Source organism: Mustela nivalis (genome assembly GCF_964662115.1).
Source record: "Mustela nivalis genome assembly, chromosome: 19".
NCBI lineage: Eukaryota > Metazoa > Chordata > Mammalia > Carnivora > Mustelidae > Mustela > Mustela nivalis.
Window position 1 is genome coordinate 25,032,883 of NC_139038.1, and position 23,860 is coordinate 25,056,742.

A 23,860-nucleotide genomic window follows, 5' to 3' on the forward strand; every position below is an offset into this window, starting at 1 on the left:
CATCTGAGCCCCAGAGAGGTCCTGTGAGTTAGTCAAGGATTATCTGCTCCATTTACCAGAGGTGGAAACTGAGGGTCAGAAGGGTTATATGATGCCCTCTAAGTGACACCATTAGTAGTAGTAGAGCTAGGACTGGCCCCAATTTCTGGTTCTAATTCCGGTGCCTTCCCTTTCCCACCTCCTTAACTCATGACATCAGCACGATTGTCACATAAGAGCCTTTCGTTTAGGTTGGGGCCTGGATGATACTCACAGAAATCATAGCTTCTTGTTTGACTTTATATCCCTCTGGAAAGGGAGGCAGCTCAGCTTCATACTCTAAAGGGAGCAGGGAAAAAAAAAATCCTTAATTCCACACTTCATTGCAGTTTGTAATACAGTTTCCTTTCCTCTGAAGAAAACGTTCTTAAATCTTAATTTGGTTGATGTTTTATTGAAATGAAAACAACTGGCTACTATAGGTTAATAACTACTGTGAACCACCTTATTTAAAATGGATGAGATGATTGTTCTCTTGTATGCCAGACAGACTCAAGGCTTTATGTAAGAATTTGAGCCTCTTTTGCTGAGAAGGTACAACTTAAGATTTTGCTCCCAAATTATGATAACTACATGGAATAAAAGGAGGAAGAGGATGGGACAGAGGCCAAGGGAAGACACCAATAGCTACGTAGAGAGGAGGGGAGGAAAGGATAGAGGAGCACATGGGGGGAGGGCACTGGAAAAGCAACAGAGAGATGAGCTGTGCCTTGCAGCCATGAGGATGAGCATGAAGGCAGGATGGCCTGATTGGGGTATGCATCTGGAAGAGCAATCCCATAAAGACCCCACTACTCAAAGTGTGCCCAAGAACCAACAGCATCAGCATCTCTGGGGAGTTAGAAATGCAACACCTCAAATCCACCCCTGACCTGCTGAATCTGAGCCTTCATTTTAAGAAGATCCCAGGTGACTTGTATGCACAAGTGGGAGTAGTTCTGCTTTAAACTCCAGTAGCTTCCTATCCTGGCTGCACATAAGAATCACTGGGGAAGGGGTGCGTGGGTGGCTCAGTGGGTTAAGCCTCTGCCTTCGACTCAGGTCATGATCTCAGGGTCCTGGGATTGAGGTCCGCATCAGGCTCTCTGCTCAGCGGGGAACCTACTTCCCCCTCTCTCTCTGCCTACTCGTGGTCTCTGTTTGTCAAATAAATAAATAAAATCTTAAAAAAAAAAAAAGAATCACTGGGGAATTTTTGAAAATAACTTTCTGGAGTTGGGCCCGGACACTCTGATTCAATGGATCTAGGGTGAAGGCCCGGGAATCAGTATTTTTAAAGTTTTCCAGCTGATTCTTTTTTTTTTTTCTTTTAGATTTTTAAAAATTTATTTATTTGACAGAGAGATTACAAGTAGGCAGAGAGGCAGGTGGGGGAAGTGGGGGGAAGCAGGCTCCCTGCTGATCAGAGAGCCCGATGCAGAGCTCAATCCCAGGACCCTGTGATTACGACCTGAGCTGAAGGCAGAGGCTTAACCCACTGAGCCACCCTGATGCCCCTAAAGTTTTCCAGGTGATTCTAATGTGCAGTGAGGTTGCCAGGTTTCAAGGCTGCTCACAGTCAACATGTTGGAAAGCCTAATGCAAAGAACAGTCCATACAAGTTCTGGAGGGTAACAAGAACTATTGCTTGGAGAGGGACAGAAGTGCTTGGGGCTAAATTAGTTACATCCCTAAAAAAGAGGGGTAAGAATATTTCTGGCAAAGTCAATGTTTTAATGACAAATATAGTTACTTTGCAGCAATGAGGAAAAACAGTTTCTGAGCAAGATGGTATCAATGGAATGAATAAAATTGTATTGGACACATAGTTCTTGGTTACCTTGTTCCTCGTCAGTGAAGTATCTCTTGACTTTTTTTTTTCTTAACTCCTAGGTGTCAGGCTGGGGACCAGTAAGTCAGCCTGTAGGTTGCAAGCAATCTTGCCCAGTACCAGCTATATTAGTTTTCTAGTGCTATGTAAAAAATCACCACAAACTTTGCAACATAAAACAACACAAATTTATTATTTCACAGTTCCCGTGGGTCAGGAGTCCAGTATGGGTCAGGATCTCATCAGGCTGAAATCAAGGTGTTGGCCGTTCATGGCTGTGATCTCATCTGAGGGGTATGTCCTCTTCTAAGATCATTGGTTGTTGGCAGGATTAGGTTTCTTGTGGCTGTAGGTTTGAAGCTCCCATTTTCTTTTTGTTGGTGGGACTCTCAGCTCCAAGAGGGCACCCTCAGTCCTTGTCATGGACAGTCCACATGTGGTTATTTGCTACTTCAAGGCGAACAGGAGTCTCTTCTGCTTTAATGACTTTGACTTAAGGCTCACCTGATTAGGTCAGGCCCACTTACAGTGATCTTCCTAACTTAAAGTCAATTGATGACAAACTTCAATAATGTCTGGAAAATCCCTTGATGGCAATGCCTAGATTTGTGTTTGATTGAATATCTTGGAGATGTGTGCAGCAGGGAGTGGGAATCCTTGGAGCCATCTTAGATTTCCATCCACCATAACAGCTTGAGCTCTACCACTTTGCTTTCCTCTCAAGCAAGCATGTAAACTCGCTCTTCTTTCCCAAACACTTTGAGAAACACAAACATGGTGTGAAAACTATTTATTCAGACTTAGGATATACATATTTAGAGCTTTGATGACAAAAGCAATACACGCTATCATGAGGAAATTCCAAATAATACAGACGTCTTGTGTAAAGAGTGTAAGTCACATCCAATCCCATTATAACCCAAAACCACTGTATTTCAACGTATTTACTAACATATGCATGTAACACACAAATACATTTATTTATGTTAGATCTCCTAGACCATGTCAAATCATCCATCTACTCATAGCACAGTCCTTTTTCTTCATAATCCCTATCAATTTTATCCTTATTTGAAGTTTGTAAAAATTAATGACTGTGTTTAGTGAGGGAAATTGTCCAGGTCTGTTTATGCTCACCATCATATTCCCAAAGAACACTTGCTGAATGAAGGAATGAATGAATGACCAAAATGAAGAAGAATATAGCAAGTTACTTTTGATTTTTATCTATTCTTTTGTTCACACTTACTGAGAGCCTCCTATGTGCCAAGAAGCATTCTAGGTGTTGAATCTTGGCCATCTTTCAAGATCACTACATATATGATATGCCACAATTATTTAACCAGTGTACTTCATGAGTGCTTAGGTTGTTTCCAATTTTTCATTATTACAAACAATGCTGCCAGGAGCATCACCATGTATATATATATATATATGGTGATATATATATTGATTGGAAAGAAGATATTATTATAGGAGTAATTCTTAGTTGTGTTCTTAATTGTTCTGTTACAGGAAAAAATAATTTAAAATTTCGACCAAATTGACAAATGTTCCTCCAAGAAGTTTATAACAATTTATACTCCTAATAGTAAGATTGTTTCTCCAGGGTATTACCAATCTTATATATATTTAAATGATATATTTGCTTTTATTTGCATTTGTTATTTATTAAGTTTCCTTAATTCTCTGCCTCGGTTTCCTCAATTTTGCCTGTACAACAGGCAAAGCCCTGAGTTGCTGTGAGGTTTAAATGAGAGGAAAAGCTTCTAGCACAGTGTCTGGCACATACAGCAGCTCAATAAATGTTGCCATTAGTATGATTTGAGCAAATGGTAGGTGATGAACCTAAAAAAAAAAAAAAAAGACAGGATCCAGATCATTAAGGGGCTGAGATCTTAAGCTAAAGAGTTTGTTTACCATGAAAGGTATGAAAATCATCATAGGTCAAGGCATGATGTGGTCAGATTTGAATTTTAGAGGGGTTGCTATGGAAGAGGGTCTGGATAGAGGACTTCCGCAATTAAAAAGCTATAGCAGCAGGGGTGCCTGGGTGGCTCAGTGGGTTAAGCTGCTGCCTTCGGCTTGGGTCATGATCTCGGGGTCCTGAGATCAAGTCCCGCGTCGCGCTCTCTGCTCAGCGGGGAGCCTGCTTCCCTCTCTCTCTCTCTCTGCCTGCCTCTCTGTCTACTTGTGATTTCTCTCTTCAAATAAATAAATAAAATCTTAAAAAAAAAAAAAAAAGCTATAGCAGCAATCCAAACAGGGTGTAGTAAGGGCCTGATCTACAGCAGCAGCCATGAGAACTGGGGGTGGGGAGTTGGGGCTTACAAATGTTAAGCAGGTAGAATCTATAGGGATTGGAGAATGTGGGGATCATGAAAAGCAAATGGGAAACATGTTAAGATGAATCTTAATGATTCACCTTATGATGAATCCAATGAGGATTTAATGGTGAAATCCAGTGAGGATTTCTGGACTGGGTAGCTGAGTGAATGATGGTGACACTCGAGAATGAAAGTTGCTGGGTATCTAGAATAGTGCCTGGAGTCATTCCTAGCCTAGCACTTAAAACAGTTCCAAGCATGGGTAGATAGGCTGACAGAAGAGATGAGAATAGTTTCACTGGAACCATGAGGGAAGTAGGAGCTAGTCTGCGCTGGGTTGATAAAAGGAGTGACAGTGGTATGACAAGGGCAGTGTGTTCTTTCCAGAAGCTTGGCTGAGAGAAGAAAAGGGATAAACAAGAGCTAGAAGATAATACGTGCTAAGGGAGAGGTTTTTCTCAAGATGACAGACCACAGGATGTTTGGAAGGAAAAGTCAGTAAAAAAGTTATATATATAGGAGACGGGGTGACAGAGCAGTATCCTGGGATGCCAAGAGGATGGTACCAAAGCCCAGATGCCGGCTGAGCTGCTGGTAGCAGGGTATGTGTGCAGATGCAAATATGTTAATCGGTATAAGGAAGTTGAAGGATCCCCTCCCTGCCTCCAAACGCCTGACTCTTCTCAATGAATGTCTCCTACAATTACTAAGTGATACCACCCAACATCTGAAGGGGGTTAGAAACTTGGGGCTAGTAGATGCGGGCAACGGAGGAAGCCACTGAGGGATGTTGACTGACAGGCAGTGTGAGAGCCCCCTGGTGTCACTTTTCTCCAGCTGTACTCAGCTGCTGCTCTAAGGTGACAAGGATTGATTCAGAGCTGGTCCATGCTGGTATCTGGCAGGTGGGATGAAGGAACCTGATTTTACAACAGCTGTAAGGGTTGAGGTTGCAGAGTATTTGGAGTAATGAACCAATGGCAATAATGAGGATGCTGATGAGAGTAATAACAGCATAACAAAACAGGAGACTGTAAGCTCCCAATACTTGGACTCAGTCTTCGTTAAAACCATAGTTAAATATCATGTCACAAGCAAGAATAAGATTTAATTAGAAGCCTTGGCAGGAAAGAACTTTATTGATACTGCTACAAGTGCCCTTGAGGATACAAAGCTCAGAGGCAGTCATCACTGGAAAGTTGAGAGCGAAAATTAAAATTAAAGAAAAATTACAAAGTTGTCAAGTTATATAAACACACACATGTACACACACACACACACACACAGAGCATCAGCCAGGTAGGACAGTGTTAAGTCAGATATCTACCTATTCTATATTTCTTCTTCCTGAAATTGAGTTTCTCACAGGTCTATTTGCCGTGATGAGTTGTTTTTTAATGGAGATGTACTAATAGAACGTAACAGTTAACCTCAAACATAGGATTACCACAAAGCCTGCTTTTCATGTTTGTTGTGAGGCACGAAATTTACCCATTATATGCTTGTTATAGGCAACTCCATGTTAGAACGGTTAAGAAATTCATCTGGCTTAAAATAATCATGATAGAGCCTTAGTATATAATTCACCATCTCTGACCCCATTAACTTCGTGATGTAACTCTATCACTTTGTGAGTAGCAGTTCACTTGCTTTTCAGAGAGCGTGAAATGTCTTTGTCTTTGCTTTTCCCTACAGGGCTATTTGACCAAAATAATCTTCTGACTTCAAAACACAAGGCACACCGTGTTTCACTGTTAACAACAATGAACATTTATTGAGCTCTTTCTAAATGCCTGACCCTGTGCTAATCACCTTCACAAATATTATCTTACCTGGTCCTCACATCAGCCCCGTGAGGTAGGTAAGCAGTTTCCCTTAGACAACACACCAGTAATAAACTCTGTTACAAAGAACTGTTTGGCTTGGAGAAGTCAAAACTCCTTCCACTATTCTGGGGAAAAGACATTCACGACTACCTTCAGATATGAGTGGTTTCTTTAAGGTAGAGTGATTAACTTGGGTCATGACACCAAGGGGTTAGGACCAAAGGGTAGAAATTACAGGGAGAACTTTGATTTTTCTAAATATAATGTGAAGCTGGAAAAGGAATTCAAGCATTGGATGGGAGGTGAAACAGACGGCCGCTGAGAGTTATCTATCAACTCGGAGTCCGCAATTCTCTTCCTCCTCTGTATTTTTCACTTCTTTCATATATTGGTGCATTCACTCTTTCCCCATTCAACAAACATTTCCTGGTTTGTCCTATATGGTATCCACTAACCACAGTCGCTATTTACATTTGGTTAACTCAAGTAAAATAAAAAATTTGAGTCCCAAATGCACTACCCACATTTTAAGCGCTCAAAACTATATGTGCCTTGTAGCTTCCACATTTTTTTTTTTAAGCTATAACTGACATTTAACATTAAATTAGTTTCAGGTGTACAACATGATCAATCAAGAGGGCTACCATATTTGAATGTTCTGGGAAATGCTGTTTTGGATAGCTGACAGAGAATAATCACAAGAATGAAAAATCTTGAGTTTTTGACCTTGAGGAGCTTACAATCTGGAGGAGGAAAAAAAACCACCCAATATTATTTTTTAAGAGCTCACACTTATTGAATTCTTGCTGGAAATCGGGCAGTTTGCTAAGCAGTTTCTGTGACTATTTAGGTGCAATGCTCTTAACACCATAAAACAGATGTCATTATTTTGCTCACTTTACAGAAAGGGCAGTAACTTGCTCAACGTATGTGAAAAGTACTGAAAGGCCTCATGACCGAGAGTAGTGTAGGGCCACGAAAGAAGTTGAGCTGAACTTCATTTTGGGGAGTTTAAGATCAGAAGTGGAGAGGGATTAAAACCCAAATCTGTAGAGACCATATTTACTCAACCTGTGGGCTACAGACTTAACTAATCAGAATTACCTAGGATGCACGTTAAGAGTGCAGATTCCCTGCACCTGATTATGGGATCTGTGGGCAGGAACTGGGATCCTACGCTTTAACCAAGCTCCCCATCTCTGTCCCACAGGTTCTTTCTTATTTATTAAGTGGGGCTGGAGAGCCACTGTCCACAGCACTGGGTCCCCTTTGTTCCGCTTTCCCCTGGCTAGCCAGCGGTGCGACATCTCGCACCAAAGTCTCGGAGCCTCAGTTTCCCCGTCTGTGAAATGGAGATCCTGGCGGGCCTGCCGCGCGGCTACCGCAGGGGCCACGCACGTCAGGCGCCCAGAGAACGCGGCCCCCGCCTGGCGAGTCCCGCCCCTCTCTGCCGGCCCGGGCTGCCTACCCTCGCAGATCTGCTCCCACAGGTTCTTGCCCGGAGGCTCCACGCCCTGTCCTGGCGAAAAGGGTGGCTCGGGGGACACGGTGGACACGATGGGCACTGAGGTCCGCACAGTGTCCGACGACTCTGTGGAGCCGGCGGGCTCCTCGCGCTGGGTGGTGCGACCACTCGCCGGACCCTGTGCCGCCATGGCCGCGGTTTCTACGGCAACCGCCCTCCGGGCTCGGCTACGACCCGGAAGGAGCCGGAACTCAAGGAGGCGGGCCAGCGACTGGAGATTAACTTCCGGGTCGCGGCCGAGCTGGCTTTCACGTGGAGGCGGGGAAGATTGGCGTGCGGGTGAGTGCTGAGGAGCGGCACTGGAGGGGCGGCGCGGGGTCTAGAGGTGGGGTCTGGGGCCTTGCACGGAGAACTGAGGGAGAAGTGGGGGACCGGTACCCCAAATCCACACATAATCCCTCCCACCCCAGTCGCCCGTGTGCGCTCGCTCCGGCCTGGAATTTCTCCCGCCTTGAAGCGGGGCCGGGATCCCGCGTAATCCCTCCCTGTGTGTTTGTGCGGAAGCTGTGGGGCGGCGGAGCCCGTGAGGGACCGTTCTCGCCTCCTGGCTCCCTTGCTTCCTGCTCGTGAACCGGCGGCGGCCGCGGGGTGTGTGTTCCCCTGTGCAGAGCGCAGGCTGCGTTCGAGTCCTTTTTTGCCCCTTGCTGGCTGTAGGACCCAGGATAAGTAAATCCAAGTCTCGGAGCCCCGGCAAGTCTGAGATGGGGTCTTCACACCGGTCCTCGGGAGACGACCGCGAGGGTTTAAAAGGGCTTTTTGGAGAAAGTGTTTGCTTTTGTTGGAGACACACTGTAAGAGTCTTTCCTCTTGGAGCGAATTTATCTGGGGTCGCAGGGTTGACGAGCAAGATCTTCAGGGCTGTAGAGGAAGGAAGGTGCAGGGATTATGAAAAGGGATTCAATGACTCCAGTCCCCCTTTAAGTTCTTTGTTCTAATCAGATCACTTGACCACTCCTCCACCTGAGGCACTCTTGGCGCTCTCGGGGCGCTCGCGCGATCATATTCTCTCTCTCTTTCTCTGTCTCCACCCTCTCCAGGTTTGCACCTTCTTCCTTTGCAGGCGCCTTTTCCTCTGCCCTCCTGCTTCCCCGAGGTCTTAGGCTCATTCTTTTCGAGGCTTAATTACCATCCATATATTTATTTATGAGTGTTTTTTTAAAAAAACTTCATGTCAGCCCAGTCACCCCCCCGAGCCTCGAACCCACATATCCACCTGTCCACCGAATATCCTCCTGTCCACTTGCATAGCTCAAGGCATCTGCAAACCAGCCTGTCTCCTGCAGCCCCTAACTGCCCGCCTTCAGTTCCTTTTTTTTTTAAAGGGGTTAACACCACCATCCCGCAGTTGCCTTAGCTGGAAACCTCTGTTCTAGAAACTTTCCAGACAACTGGGGAGCCGGATTAGATGAACTTCATTACTCTGACCTCACCACTAGCCTTGCTTTTATCACCATATCTTCATTATCACACCTCCTCTCAGCCTACACCTGTTTCCTGATAGCAGGTGTTTTATCTTGTTCCTCTCTGTATCTCTGGCACTCATTCATTTAGTGAGTATTTGTCGAACACCCGCTGTGTGTCAGGTGCAGAGCTAGGCTTTGGGAATACAGCACAAAACAGGACAAGAGTGAATAGAGAGGGTATGTCCTTGACTTCCCAGGTGCTCCTGGCATGAGTTATAAATGGACTTGAATTGTGGCTTAGTCCTGGCCTGGCTCTTCGAAGCTGCTAATGGTGTGGCATTAGCCACATGTGAGCCCAGTGTGGCTCCCTGGGGTATCGAGGCTAAAGAGAGCTTCAGGGTGGAGAAACTCCCGACCTTTCCCTCCCACTGTCCAAACCTCCTGTGGTTCCCTGGGTGTCTCCATGTCACCTAGTCCAGGGAACAGCAGGAGCTTGTGTGTGGTGACTGGAGAGAAGTGGCCCAGCTGGAAGATAAAATGGACTTGGAGCATCAGCCCCTTCCCACAGTTGCCTACATGACATTCGCCCCCGCCCCCCAAAGCTGGGCTTTCTAGGTTGCTCTGTGTCATCTTCAATTGCTAAATATTGGTAATCTGAAAATTTAGAAATCGTGAAGCAGGCAGGGTGTGGCCCCCAACACCTCCCCAATCCCTGGCAGCATTTGATCTGGTTCAGTACCTCTTTATGGATGGGGAACCTGAGGCCGAAAGAAACCAACGCTATGGAGCAAAGGGTGTCAGTCACCATTTGAACCTAGGTCTTGTCAGTCTTAGCTGAGGCTGCCTTCATCATATCTTGTTACCATTCTTATTACTGGCCACGCGGGAAGGTAGGTAGGAGGGAAAGTCACCCAGGGGGCAGGTGGGGGGAATTAATTTCCAGACACAAAGGAAAAGAGTTGCTTAAATGAACTAAGGTAAGGGGTTAATTGTGCCATAGTTATTGCCTCTGGTGGGACTTAGCAAGTAGAGTTGACCTCAGGATTTCTGTCCCCTTCATTCAGTGAAAGGTAAGCCCCTGAGGAGAGCATTTGATCTCTGATTTGATTGCAGTTGTATCTTCAATGGCCGGCACAGGGTAGGCAGTGGGTAAATTTGTTTAATGGGTGACTAGGATCAGAGATTTAAGGAAGGCAGTGAGAAAGAGAATCCCTTTCCAGGGGTTATTGTATATTCTTGCCCTTTGAGAGGGAAGTGGTCTATTTCACACCCCCCCCCCCCCATTTTCCAGATGGGAACATTAATGTTCAGGGAGGTTGTGTGACTGGGGTTTAAGTTAATGAGGGAGCAGTTTGAATTTGAACTTGGGGCTGTCTGAATTTAAATTCCATTCTACTTCTTTCATCACATTTTCCTTTGTCGCAAGGAATGAGTCCCATTTTCCCATCTAACATTTCAGGTTAGCCACTCAGAATTGTGGCTCTTGGCACTAACTAGCCGAATTGTACATGGGGTGGTTTGGTATGGAGATAACTTGTACCATTTCTCTTTTCAGGAATGATCACGAAAACCCACAAAGGAGACCCGGGCCTTGGGGTCCCAGAGAAAAAGAAGAAGAAGAAAAAGAAGGTAGTCAAAGAACCAGAGACTCAGTACTCAGTTTTAAACAGTGATAATTACTTCACTGAGATCTGTCCCACAAGAGCAACATTCCCCTCGAAGAGTGTGGAGGTAGGGCAGGCATCTGAGATGCCTCTGGTGAAGAAAAAGAAGAAAAAGAAGGGCCTTAGTACCCTCTGCCAGGAGCACCTAGAACCCGAGACCGTGTTACGTGCTGGACGGACAGAGAAGTTGGCCACCCCCAGGAAGCAGGTTCTTGGTTCATCTGAGTTCCAAGGTGGGGAGAAGAAAAAAAAGAGGAAGTCCTTAAAACCTCTGGCCATGCCTTCTAGCTCAAGAGGGAGGACCTCCCCAGACACTAGACAGGTTGAGGAGGTGACCAGAGTTGGCAAGAAGCCCAAAAAACACAAGAAGGAGAAGAAGGCCCAGGAGGCTGCAGCTGCCTCGGCCAAGGACCCTTGTTTCCGTGAGTTTGGGGATACTCTGTACACTTGCTCAGTGGGGAAGGATGGTGCGGAGCAGACAGGCTCAGGGCAGAAACGGAAACAGGGCAGCCCCAGGGAATGCAACGTGAAGATGAAGAAGAAAAAGAAAATCCACCTTAAGGGAGATACCTCCGTAGAAGAGCACCTTGAGTGTTCCAAGTCTGTGGAGAGCAGCCCTAGGAAAGGAACTAAGAAGCCAGTCAAACTTGAGGCTCCAGAATACATCCCAATAGGACATAACCCCAAGTCCCCCGCAAAGAGGAAAATGAAGTCCAAGAAAAAGGTAGAGCAGCCAGGTATTGAGGAGCCAGCTCTGAAGAGGAGTAAAAAGAAGAAGGTGAAAGAGAGCAAAGTAGCGGAAGAACCTTGGGAAGAGGTAGGCATTTCTTCAGAATTAGACTCTGCTTTGGGAGAATAAGTGTGGAAATTGGGGTGGGGGGAACGAGAGAGAGAACAAGAGAAATAAATGTGTTTGTGTGAGTGTGTGTGTGTGTGTGTGTGTGTGTGTGACATTTGTAGCCACCAGAACCCTGATAAAACTGACTTCAGCCAGAAAAGAGATCTGTTGAGACCTGTAACTGAAAAGGTTTAAAGCTATTTAATTTCAGATATGGCTGGATCTAGGGGCTCATGGAATATCCTCAGTATTAAGGGTTTCCCTTGTTATTGAAACTCTAACCAGGTCCTCACTATCTCCACTCAAGATCTGAATAAATTGGAATAAATTTTTTAGCTGAATCTCTCCCTTTCTGAACTGTTTCCTCTCACTGTCCAAAACTCAGGAACCAAATAGTTTGAGTTAACATGGTCTGTGGCTATCCGAGCTTATTTTCTATGCTTCGTGTACATGATTTAGTGATCAAATAGATTTGGATCGCAGGAGGTACCAGTGTGCCTTTCTCCAGCTCTTCATATTTTTTTTTTCTTCGTTGGTTTTGGTCCTTCCCACCCCACAGCAAGATGGTCTCAGTAGCTCCAGGATTTCATCCTAGTAGTTAGGTTACCTCCAAAGGTAGAGAGCGCCCCTCCGAGAAACAATTACAGAAGTCTCAGGGCTGCTCTCACACGCATCGATTAGATCACATAAGCTGGAAGCCCTGACCTTAAGCCAGGGGGAGGGACCTAGGGAATCCATCCCATCTGAACCCCACTCTCTGCGGTCAGGGGGAAAAGACAGTTTTTAAGAGGAAAACCCGGTCCTGATTGCCAGGAGGAAGGGAAGAGTTGATGGTCTGATGAAGACAACAGAGATCCACTGTCTCCATCCTGACAAGCTTCCTTGAGTGCAGGAAGGAATGGAGCTCTTGGACCCCGGGGGCCGTGTCTGTACCAGGGCCACACCTCCATTCCTCTCTTTGGGGTATGTGTATGCATGTGCGGAGGTAATGAGGTGGTACGTGTCCTACTCCAAGCGGATGTCTGGCCTGTTGGGGTAGCGATGGCTGAAATTTCTTGAACACCTAATCATGTGCCTGGCACTAAGCTAATGCTCCCCAGGTATTAACCCGTTTAATCCTCACATCAGTCTTGTGAAGTCACTGCTGTGGTCATCCTCATTTAACAGACAAGGAAACAGATTCAGAGGAGTTAAATACCTTGTTCAAGATCACCCATCTGGTACAGTGTGGGGCTGGGCTTTAAACCCAATCTGGCTTCTGAACTTGAGGTTTCATCCTTTCTCAGAAGCTGCCTTGTAACTTCTCATAGATTCCTGTATCATTAGAGCCCAAGAAGTGACTGTTTTATATTGGAACAAGCTGGATTCTCCTCTCAGTTCTATATCAGCTAGCTACGTGAGCTCAGACCACCCACTGTCCTGTGGTCCTCAAGTAAGAATGATGGCTACTGTGTACTGAGCACTTAACTGAAGTTTGACTCTGGCGTTGGAGGGGCTCAGTTAATACTGACTGATGGATGACCCCCCTGGGGCAAGGTCGTCAGGAAGGTGTCTGTGTGGCTTGAGCTCTGCTTGGCCAGAGAGAGTTGAGGAGGCTGGCAGGGGTGGCCTCCATATCAAGGCCTAGAAGAGGTAGTTCTGGTTTCTTGATTTTTCCCAATTTTGCTCTAGTCCACTAGATTTGGTTTTAGTGGTCTCTTCAGAAGTTGTTGGGGCCAAGAAGAACCCCAGAGGTGGGAGCCTAACCCCTATCAGAATCTAGGACCCCTTCTCTCTGGAGTCTAGTGAAAGGTCACTCCCCTCTGTTTCACATCTCCTGCAATGGGGGCTCTGCTGCCAAGGACAAGCCCACCGAGTCAGGAAACACACATATCTTCAAGGTCTGGATGGGTGATGTGCATGAATAGAGCCTTTGAGGGATCATCACACGTGATGCTGGGTGCCAGGCAGAGCACACCTAAAGTAAGGATGTCGGAAACATGGCACTTGTCATTACCAAAGGACCAGGGAAAGTGGCTGGCCCAAGGTTTCACTGTCAGAGGGTTCCATGGGGGCTGAAGCCAGTGAGAGAGTGTGGCACATGTAAGCATGCCCAGGGCAGGCCCAGTGAGGATGCCATATGGGAGCAGAGACCTGTAAGCAGCGTCTGCTGTCAGTTGTGCAGCGGGAACAGCCAGCGCAGGGGGTCTGGAAAGAACAAAGTGTAGCGGGAGCTGGGAGTTAGGGGACCAAGTGCGAGAGACCAGAGAGGCCACAGGAGCCTTGTGTAAACAGGTCTGAGAGCCTCTGGAGGATTTTGGGGAGTGAAGTGCTGGAATCCAATTGAGATACTAAATTTCTATTTTATTTAAGATTTTTTTTTTCAAAGATTTATTTATTTGAGAGAGTGCTCACGTGTAGAAGCGGAAGAGGGAGAAAGAATCTTAAGCATACTGCACACCAAGTGCAGAGCCCGATATGGGGCCCAATCTCAGGACCCTGAGATCAGGACCTGAGCTGAAACCAAGAGCCAGATGCTTAATCTACTGTGCCACCCAGGTTCCCCTTAAATTTTTACTTTCTTTTTCTTTTTCTTTTTTTTTTTTAAATATTTTATTTATTTATTTGACAGAGATCACAAGTAGGCAGAGAGGCAGGCAGAGAGAGAGGAGGAAGCAGGCTCCCTGCTGAGCAGAGAGCCCTATGCGGGGCTTGATCCCAGGACCCTGGGATCATGACCTGAGCTGAAGGCAGAGGCTTTAACCCACTGAGCCACCCAGGCGCCCTAAATTTTTACTTTCTTAATTGAGCTATAGTTGACATATAACATGGTATAAATTTAAGGTGAATATATAACATGTTTCACTTGAGGGTTTAAAAAATTTTTTTTAAAGTATTTGGTTACAGAGCATGTGTGCATACTCACAAGTGGGTAAAGGAGGGGAGAGGAGCAGAGGGAGGACAAGTAGACTCTGTGCTGAGTGTGAAGCCCAATGTATGGCTTGATCCCACAACCCTAAGATCATGACCTGAGCCAAAATCAGGAGTCGGACACTTAAACCGACTGAGCCACCCAGACGCCCCAAGATTTTATTTTCAAGTACTCTCTATACCGAGTGTGTGGCTCAAACCTACAACCCCAAGATCAAGAGTCTCATGCTCTACTGAGACAGCCAGGTGCCCCTCCAGTTGAGGTTTTAAAGCTCACCTGAGCTGCTGTGCATAATGGAGCAAGGTTGGGGGGTGAGAAAGCAGGTGTTAAAGGCTTGTGCTTGTCCAGGCAGAAGAGAAGGCAGTGACTGGGGGTGGGGTAGGAGGGGGAGCAGTGTGGAGGAGAGAACTGGGTTTGGGTCTCTCTCCCCACACCCCCCAATCAGGGCCCCACCTGTCCCTTGCTAACTGGTTCCCATCCCCCCACCACCAACAGGACCCCTGGCCTCTCCCCTCTTACTGGTTTGGTGCCATGGGAGATAAGATGATGTCCGTGTGGCAGGAAAGGTGCACCAAGCCTAAGTCAGGAGACATGCATTAGTGTCAGCCCTGTCCCTGAGCTGTGGTGGGGGCAGGGGGTGACTTCCTGATGGTTGCTTCACCTCTCTAAGCCTTAGTTTCTTCAGATGTCAGATAGGTCATTGCCGTTGTTTTGAGGGGCGAATCAGTGAGAATAGTTCCACGATTCTACAAGAGGGTGTCAGAAGTTCTGTAAGTGGCAGGGGTTAAGGAGGTACTGCGGTCTTGGATCTTTTCTGGACTCTGATGCTCTCCCTGCTGAGCTGCCGGGGCAGAGGCCTTTGCATGCCTGACTCTTACTCCATTTGCCCTTTTGTGCAGGAGCCTGACCCAGACTTAGAGGTGGTGTTGGAAAAGAAAGGCAACATGGATGAGGCGCACATAGACCAGGTATGCCCCAGGTCCTCACCCCTCTTCCGTGTGTCTTGCCACCCGCCAGTCACACTTTTGTCTCCTCCAAGGCAACAAGATTCTGGTCTGAGAGGTGTCAGGGACCCCAGAAGCCACCAGCCAACCTCTGGCACACTTCTGGTGGCAGGGAACTTGTGGCCTCCCCCACTTCATGCTGGGAGACCACTTCACTACCACAGCTTTGACTCGGGCCAACGTGTCATTCAGAATCCCAGGCTGAGGCTCTCCTGCTTGTAATTGCTGCAGGGGGAGACAGAGTGTGACCCCAGGAACTGTAGCCAGGGCAGGGAGCATGTGCTCAACCAGGCCCGTGCTTTGCCATCTCCTGGCCTCGATTCAGGAGTGTTGAGAGAAGTTATTCTACTGTGGATCTTCTTCTGCCGTACCCACATCTGTAGGTAGATGCAGCCTGTACTGGAGCATGACTTTCTGGAATTGGGGTATTTGTATGGTTCTGGACCAAATGACACCTGGCCGGACAGGGTGGTAACAGCCTAGGCTTGGCTTTGTACCATTACTAATGAGGTGAACTTGGGCAGTCACTGAGCTCATTGATCCTCGTATAGGTGGCTGCGAAGACCGAATGAGGTCATGTTTGTGAGGCACTTAGCAGCTTAATAAGTGGCAGCTATTACCCTGACCACGTCCTCTTGCTTTGTCAGCAAGTAATTGCTGGAGAGAAGCAACAGGGTGTGATGCAGAGATGACCCCTGGTCCATGGCCTTTCTACTCCAGGAGAAAAGGAAACCAGAGAGTGCTAGCAGATGAGCGGAATGTGAGGAGGCTTGTAAGATGTCACAGAAGTTCCAAATCGAATGCCTCTGAGGCCCTGGGAACTCTCCCTGGAGGTGATACATTGAAGTGGGGCCATGAGATGATGCTGACAGCCCAGGAGCGGGCCTAGCACGAAGCACAAGCCCTTCAGAGTGGGAGCTCCCCAGCATTCTGCAGGTCGAAGGCACACTGCTCCCCAGGGTCAGGGCCGAAGGTAATGAGCTGGGCAGCTGCACAGAGAGGACAAAGGTGGGGCCCTGACCTGACTGGGACCTTCCATCAGTTCCTTTCCCAGGTGCCCTCAGCTAGTCAGGAAGCAAAGTCTGGAATTCTGAGAGTGTACTTCCTATGGGCAAGGCCCCGCCAACAACCCTTTATTTCTTTTTTGTGCCTGCTGAGTACTTTGATTACTTGACAATTTTTAAGAAGACTTTTAACCATTTCCTGGGTGCTGCATTACCTCAGTGTAAGTGCAGCTTTGTTTTACCTCTCCTGTTTTCCCCATAAGTGCTAAAAGTTTACTGTTAAAAAAATTGCAACCTGAAAAGAAAGGCACCCTGAAATCCTACCACCTAATAATGATCATTGTTAGCTCTTTGTTATAGTCTTCCAGATTTTTCCTTTGTAACTATATATGTGTAATTTTAAAGCACTGTGCAATCATGCTATGTATACTGTTCTTTTAACTTTTATCATTTAACTGGCAAATTACTTTTCATTTTGGTATATGCACATCTGTATCATTCCACATGTGGAGCATGGTTCCACTACAGGAATATATCATAATTTTCTCTTTTACAGTTGTCACTTTGCTTTATGTAGTTTTAAACTTACGTAAATGGTCAGCTTGGCTCCATAAACAGTCACTTTGATTCAAAGCCTGTGGCAGATTAGAAGGGAGGAGGGGGATGCCCAGGTGGCTCAGTTGGTTGAGAGTCCCAACTCGATTTCGGCTCAAGTCATGATCTCAGTGCTGAGATTGCAGCTCATGTTGGGCTCTACACTGGGTGTGGAGGATGCTTGAGATTCTCTCCCTCTCCCACCTCCACTACTCCACCCCTGCCCCCCCAACTCGTACATGCTCGCTTGCTCTCACTCTCTCTATCCAGAAAAGTTGGGGGGAGGGAGAAAGGCCACAAATTATTAGGGCAGCTGAAGTTACATCTAAACCCTTAAAAGGGAGGACAAGGCCCTAGAAGCTTTTTTTTTTTTTTTTTTTTTTTTTTATTGAGGTGTAGTTGACTTACAATGTTACATTAGTTTCAGGTGTACCACCTATTGATTCAGTAGTTACATATTTTATGAAATCGTTAGCACAAAAACCATAGCTACCATCTGTCACTGTACAAAGCTATTATAATATTACTATGTTCCCTGTGCTGTATTTTACATGCCTGTGATTGATTTGTAACTGGAAGTTTGTACTTCTCAATCTCCTTCTCCTGTTGAGCCCATCTGCCTATAACCCTCCATCTGGCAACCACTAGTTTTCTGTTTTTAGGAGTCATTATGTTTGTTTTTTTTTGTTTGTTGTTATTTCAGTTAGCATAATACACTGTAGGCCCATCCATACTGTTGCAAATGGCAAGGTTTCATTCTTTTTCAGGACTGAGCAATATTCCACAGTGTTGGGGGTGCAGTGTATGTGTGTGTGTTATGTAATATGTATACACATGCCACATCTTTTTGCATTCATCTATCAGTGAACTCTTAGGATACTTTCATATCTTGGGTTGTTATAAATAATGGTGGGATAAACATAGGGGTGCATATATCTTTTCAAATTAGTGTTTTCTGGGTACCTGGGTGGCTCAGTCATTAAGCATCTGCCTTCAGCTCAGGTCATGATCCCAGGGTCCTGGGATCGAGCCCCACATCAGGTTCCTTGCTCTGCTGGGAGCCTGCTTCTGCCAGTCCCACTCCCCCTGCTTGGGTTTCTTCTCTCTTGTTCTCTCTCTCACAAATAAATAAAATCTTTAAAAAATCAGTGTTTTCTTTTTCTTTGGGTAAACACCTGAAGTAGAATTACTGGCTTATATAGTATTTCTATTTAAAAAAAAATTTTTTTTTTAAAGATTTTATTTATTTATTTGACAGAGAAATTACAAGTACACTGAGAGGCAGGCAGAGAGAGAGAGAAGGAAGCAGGCTCCCTGCTGAGCAGAGAGCCTGATGCGGGACTCGATCCCAGGACCCTGAGATCATGACCCGAGCCAAAGGCAGCGGCTTAACCCACTGAGCCACCCAGGCGCCCTCTATTTTTAAAATTTTTGAGGGGGCGCCTGGGTGGCTCAGTGGGTTGAACCTCTGCCTTCTGCTCAGGTCATGATCTCAGGGTCCTGGCATCAAGCCCCACGTCGGGCTCTCTCCTTGGTGGGGGCCCTGCTTCCCCGCCCTCCTGCCTGCCTCTCTGTCTACTTGTGATCTCTCTGTGTCTAATAAATAATTAAAATCTTAAAAATGTTTAAAATTTTTGAGGAAATTCCATGCTGTTCTTTATAGTGGTTGCACCAATTTACAGTCACTAGCAGTGTACAAGAGTTGCCTTTCCTCGGCATCCTTGCCAGCACTTGTTATTTCCTGTCTTTTTAATACTGTCCAGTCTGACTGGTGTGGTGTGATCTCTCACTGTGGTTTTGATTTACATTTTCCTGATCATTAATGATGTTGAACATCTGTTGATGTGTGTTGGCCCTTTGTATGTCTTCTTTGGGCAAGTGTCTCTTCAGGTCCTCTGCCCATTTTAAAATTTTTTTGTTTTTGTATTGTTTGAGTTCTTTATATTTTTTTGGATATTAGCCCCTTGTTGAATACATTTACAACATGGATTTGAATTGCATAAGTATGTGAATACATGGGGTTTTTTTTGATACAGTACTATAAATGTATTTTTTCTTTTTTACAATTTTCTTAACACCTTTAGCTTGTGGTAAGAGTACAGTATATAATAAGTATAACATTCAAAATCTTTGTTAACTGTTTATATTATTGGTAAGGCTTTCAGGCTATTAATAGTTAAATTTGGGGGGAGTCAAAAGTTATATGTGGATTTTCAACTGCAGGGAGTCAGTGCCCCCATCCCCACTTGTTCAAGGGTCTCCTGTATCATGTTCCCATTCAGTAAGTTGCTGTTTCATTTTATGGTTTCCTTTGCTATGCAGAAGCTTTTTAGTTTGATTATCCCAATTGTTTTTATTACCATCACCTGAGGAGACAAATCCAGAAAAACATTGCTAAGCTTGATATCCAAGTGTTTATCACCTATGTTTTCTTTCCTTTTCTTTTTTTAAGATTTTATTTATTTGAGAGGGAGAGAGAATGAGCAGGGGGAGAGAGAGGGAGAAGCAGGTTCCCCACTGAGCAGGGAGCCTGATGCAGGGCTTCATCATAGGACCCTGGGATCATGACCTGAGCTGAAAGCAGACACTTAACCCCAGGTGCCCTGCCTATATTTTCTTTGTTTCTTTTTTTTTTTTTTTTTTGGTGTGTGTTGTTGTTTTACGATTTTATTTATTTGAGAGAGAGAGCATGAGAGGGGAGAAAGTGAGAGAAAAGCAGATTCTTTTAGGACTCCTATGGTTTCAAGTCTCACATTTAAGTCTTGAATCCATTTTGAGTTTATTTTTGTGTATGGTATAAGTAAGTGGACCAGTTCCATCCTTTTCATATAGCTGTCCAGTTTTCCCAACATCATTTATTCAAGAGACTGTTTCCCCCCATTGTCTATCCTTGAATCCTTTGTCATAGATTAATTGACCATATAAATGTGGGGTTTCTTTCTGGTCCGTGTATTTTCTTCCATTAATCTGTTTTTGTGCCAGTACCGTTCTATTTTGATTACAATTGCTTTGTAGTGTGGTTTGAAGTCTGGGATTGTGCTTACCCTAGCTTTTTCTCTCAAGATTGCTTTGGCTATTCAGAGTCTTTGTGGTTCCATACAGATTTTAGGATTGTTCCAGTTCTATGCAAAGTGCTGTAGGTATTTGATAGGGATTGCATTGAACCTGTAGACTGCTTTGGATAGTATGGATATTTTGTTGTTGTTGTTGTTGTTTTAGATTTTATTTATTTATTTGACAGACAGAGATCACAAGCAGGCAGAGAGGCAGGCAGAGAGAGAGAGGAGGAAGCAGGCTCCCTGCAGAGCAGAGAGCCCAATGTGGGGCTTGATCCCAGGACCCTGGAATCATGACCTGAGCCGAAGGCAGAGGCTTAACCCACTGAGCCACCCAGGCGCCCCAAGGATAGTATGGATATTTTAACAGTATTCTTCTGATCTATGAGCATGGTATATCTTTTAAATAAGATTTTATTTATTTGACAGAGAGCGAGAGATAGCGAGAGAGGGTAATACAAGCAGGGAGAGTGGGAAAGGTAGAAGCAGGCTTCCCACTGAGCAGGGAGCCTGATGCGGGGCTCGATCCCAGAACCCTGGGATCATGCCCTGAGCTGAAGGCGGAGGCTTTAACCCACTGAGCCACCCAGGCGCCCCTATCTTTCCATTTATTTATGTGATCTTCAGTTTCTTTCATTAGTGTCTTATAATTTTCAGAGTATACCATTTTCACCTCCTTGCTTAAATTTATTCCTAAGCATTTTATTCTTTTTGATGCAGTCGTAGATGGGAGTGTTTTCTTTTCTCTTTCTTTCTTTCTTTCTTTTTTTTTTTTTTTTTTTAAGATTTTATTTATTTATCGGAGAGAGCGAGCACAGGCAGACAGAATGGCAGGCAGAGGCAGAGGGAGAAGCAGGCTCCCTGCCGAGCAAGGAGCCCGATGTGGGACTCGATCCCGGGACTCTGGGATCAGGACCTGAGCCGAAGGCAGCTGCTTAACCAACTGAGCCACCCAGGCGTCCCTCTTTTTTTTTTTTTTTTTTTTTTTAAAGAGAGAGGCAGTGGGGGCGGGGGAGGTGGGTAAAGGGAGAGAGAATCTTAAGCAGAAGATCTCATGATCCTGAGATCGTGACCTGAGCTGAAATCAAGAGTCCGACGCTTAACCAGCTGAGGCAACTTGGTGTCCCTGGGATGTTTTCTTAATTTCTCTTTTTGATAGGTTGCTATTAGTGTATAGAAATGCAACAGACTCCTGTATATTGATTTTGTAACCTGTAGCTTTTACTGAGTTCATTTATTAGTTGTAACAGTTTTTGGTGGAGTGTTTAGGGTTTTCTATATAGAGTATTATGTCATCTGCGAGTAGTGACAGTTTTACTTCTTTCCAATTGGGAACCCTTTCTTTCTTCCTTTTTTGACTGTTATGGCAGAGACTTCAGGTACTGTGTTGAATAAAAGTGATGAAGATAGATATTATTTCTTTCTCATTTTAGAGGAAAAGCTTACAGCTTTTCATCATTGAGTATGATACTAACTGGGTTTTTCATATATTGCCTTTCTTATGTTGAGGTATGTTCCCTCTATACCCACTTTGTTGACAGTTATCATGAATTGGTGATGAATTTTGTCAAATGCTTTTTTTGCATGTACTGAGATGAATATAATTTTTATTCATTTTGTTATCCTCAGTTGATTTACAGATATTAAACCATCTTTGCATCCCTAAGATAAATCCTACTTGATCATGGTGAATGATCCTTTTAATGTAATGCTGGATTCAGTTTGCTAATATTTTGCTGAGGACTTTTGCATCTATATTCATCGGGGATATTGGTCCTGAAAGCTTTTATATCAAACAGCAGGGTCATTAGTCCACTGATGGTGGCTTCCAGCCATGCTGGCAACATTGTATAAGATACACCTCCTGTGGACCAGGCATTCTGTTAGGTTCTTACATTCTGCACCCAACAATTTAATGTGGGGTAGGGGGTTTCCCACTTCAGCAATTCTTGGCCACCAGCTGGGTGTCCTGCCATTCAGCTCAATTCTGGCACTGCATATCTGGAGATCGTGTCAAATCTCACAAGGTAAGGACTCAGTCCCACTAGACTGCTCCCCGCCCATGCCCCAGTTCAGAGGCCTGTTACAGGCTGGATTGTTACCTGTGCTTCTTACTTACCAGGCTGCTAGGGATGGGAGGTTCTGATAACCCCCTCCTTGGGTTTTACTAATTTGCTAGGGCAGTTCACAAAACTCAGGGAAACCTTTTACTAGATTGTTGGTTTATAATAAAAGGGTATAAATCAGGAACAGCCGGATGGTAGTGATGCATAGGGCAAGGTATGGGGAACGGCACTGAACTTCCTTGCCCGCTCCAAGAATACCAGTGTCCCCTGATCTCCATGTTTTCACCAACTCAGAAGCTCTCTGAACACTCCCCTCTTTTGGGGGTTTTATGGTTTCTTGGCCATATATTCTCTCCTATTTATCCTCCAGGGTAGCTGGTATTTCTTGTCTATTTGCAGATAAATAGATTGAAGTACACAAAGGTTGAGTGACTGATCCAGAGCCACACAAGTTAATGGCAGAGCTAAGATTCAAACTAGCCTGTGCCTGACTCCAGTGCTCTTTCTAGAAAACAATGCTATCCCGAAAGTTAACTACAATATCTTCTATACAGGACGTCAGGGCTTCAGGCAATATGCTTTAGGAAGTTTCTACCCGGTATGGCTATTGCGGACAAAAATGGTTCTAGTGCTGAAGGTGGATAAGGCTCAGTTTATAGGAAGGTTCATTCTTAAAAGAAGTTCATTCTTAATCCAAAACAAGGCTTAATGAGGCTGCCCATTTTAGGCCAAGCGATTGCAGCCTTGGGATACTTAGGGGACACTTTTGACAAATGCCTGCCCCAGTTTGCAGCACAGGAAAGCTGCTCTCGGTCTTGTCACCCTCCTGTCCTCCTGCCCTATCTCTGCTCGGTTTTAAGCTCAGAGGAAAACAGCTCTGTCCCATTTCCCTCTTTCTTTCCTCTCTCTTCCTCAGGTGAGGCGAAAGGCCTTGCAAGAAGAAATCGATCGTGAGTCAGGCAAAACAGAAGCTTCTGAACCGAGGAAGTGGACAGTAAGTTTGATGTTCAGGCTCTGGTCGGTTGCATACCCCGGCATCCTGACAACTCCTTCCTCAGCATGCACCGTGAAGAGCAGAGTGATGGGAGACCATGTTAGTCCAGGCCCCAGAGGCTGTCCCAGTCTGCCTGCCGGCTCTCTTCACTGCACAGCTTGTCCTAAGCTAACTCCCTTCCTTCTGAAAGGGGTGCTCGCCTCTCTTGGAGTGCTGGCAAAGCAAGATAAGCAGCCTGAACCTTTGTCTCCTGCTGTGCACAGGTGGGATGTCCCACACATTAGTCACTGAGGGCATGTGAAAAGCACTTTCCAGCAGTGGATGGTGACCTCAAAGGTCTGCTTGGACCAGAGCAGGAGGCAGAAGTGAGAGCAGTGTGGTAGCGGGCCTCTCTCAGGGCTGCCTACAAGGTCCAGTTGGAGTGGGAGATTTCCACACCAGGCCTGAGGAGATGGGACAGGAGAGCGTGCACCACAGTGACCAGGAAGTCAGGCTGCAGAGGGATGAGCGGGGATGTGGGCAGCGCGGTGGGCCATACCAGGCCGGCCTTGGTGGCCATGGTAGGGAGTGCGCACTGGGCTCCAAGTGTTGTGGGAGCTGCTGGAGGGCCTTTATGTAGAGTAAGTGGGGAGGGGGTTGGAAGGCTCAGCCTCCTGGCCTGAGGATTGGGATGGTGGCAGAGGGTAGAGAAAGAGAAGAAACCAGCTTCCTAATCCAACCAGACTTGTTAATAGATTGGATTTGGGAGAGAGGGAAGGAAGGATCTATATGGCAGGGAAGCCTTGCCTTCCTGAACTCT

General features: G+C 45.6%; 1 protein-coding gene and 1 long non-coding RNA gene across 8 annotated transcripts in view; one reads left to right on the forward strand and one right to left on the reverse strand.

Annotated features, from left to right (window-relative positions):
- Nucleotides 1-2,624: 2,624 nt before the first annotated feature.
- Nucleotides 2,625-7,559, reverse strand: LOC309855067. Its single transcript, XR_014306596.1, has 2 exons — nucleotides 7,471-7,559; nucleotides 2,625-3,697 (listed from the first exon to the last, which is right to left on the reverse strand). It is a non-coding gene; the product is annotated as an uncharacterized lncRNA (long non-coding RNA).
- KNOP1 (lysine rich nucleolar protein 1) overlaps nucleotides 7,477-23,860 on the forward strand; it is a 45,862-nt gene continuing 29,478 nt past the window's right edge. For 4 of the 7 annotated variants that reach the window (XM_082714900.1, XM_082714903.1, XM_082714902.1 and 1 more), the window contains exons 1-3: nucleotides 7,477-7,806; nucleotides 10,486-11,411; nucleotides 15,243-15,311. In XM_082714900.1, coding sequence (XP_082571026.1) covers nucleotides 7,560-7,806; nucleotides 10,486-11,411; nucleotides 15,243-15,311 — 1,242 coding nt within the window. In that variant the 5' untranslated portion in view covers nucleotides 7,477-7,559. Of the gene's footprint in view, nucleotides 7,807-10,485; nucleotides 11,412-15,242; nucleotides 15,312-22,983; nucleotides 23,062-23,860 lie in introns of all 7 variants that reach the window. The other 3 variants (XM_082714897.1, XM_082714898.1, XM_082714901.1) reach the window with 3 other exon arrangements.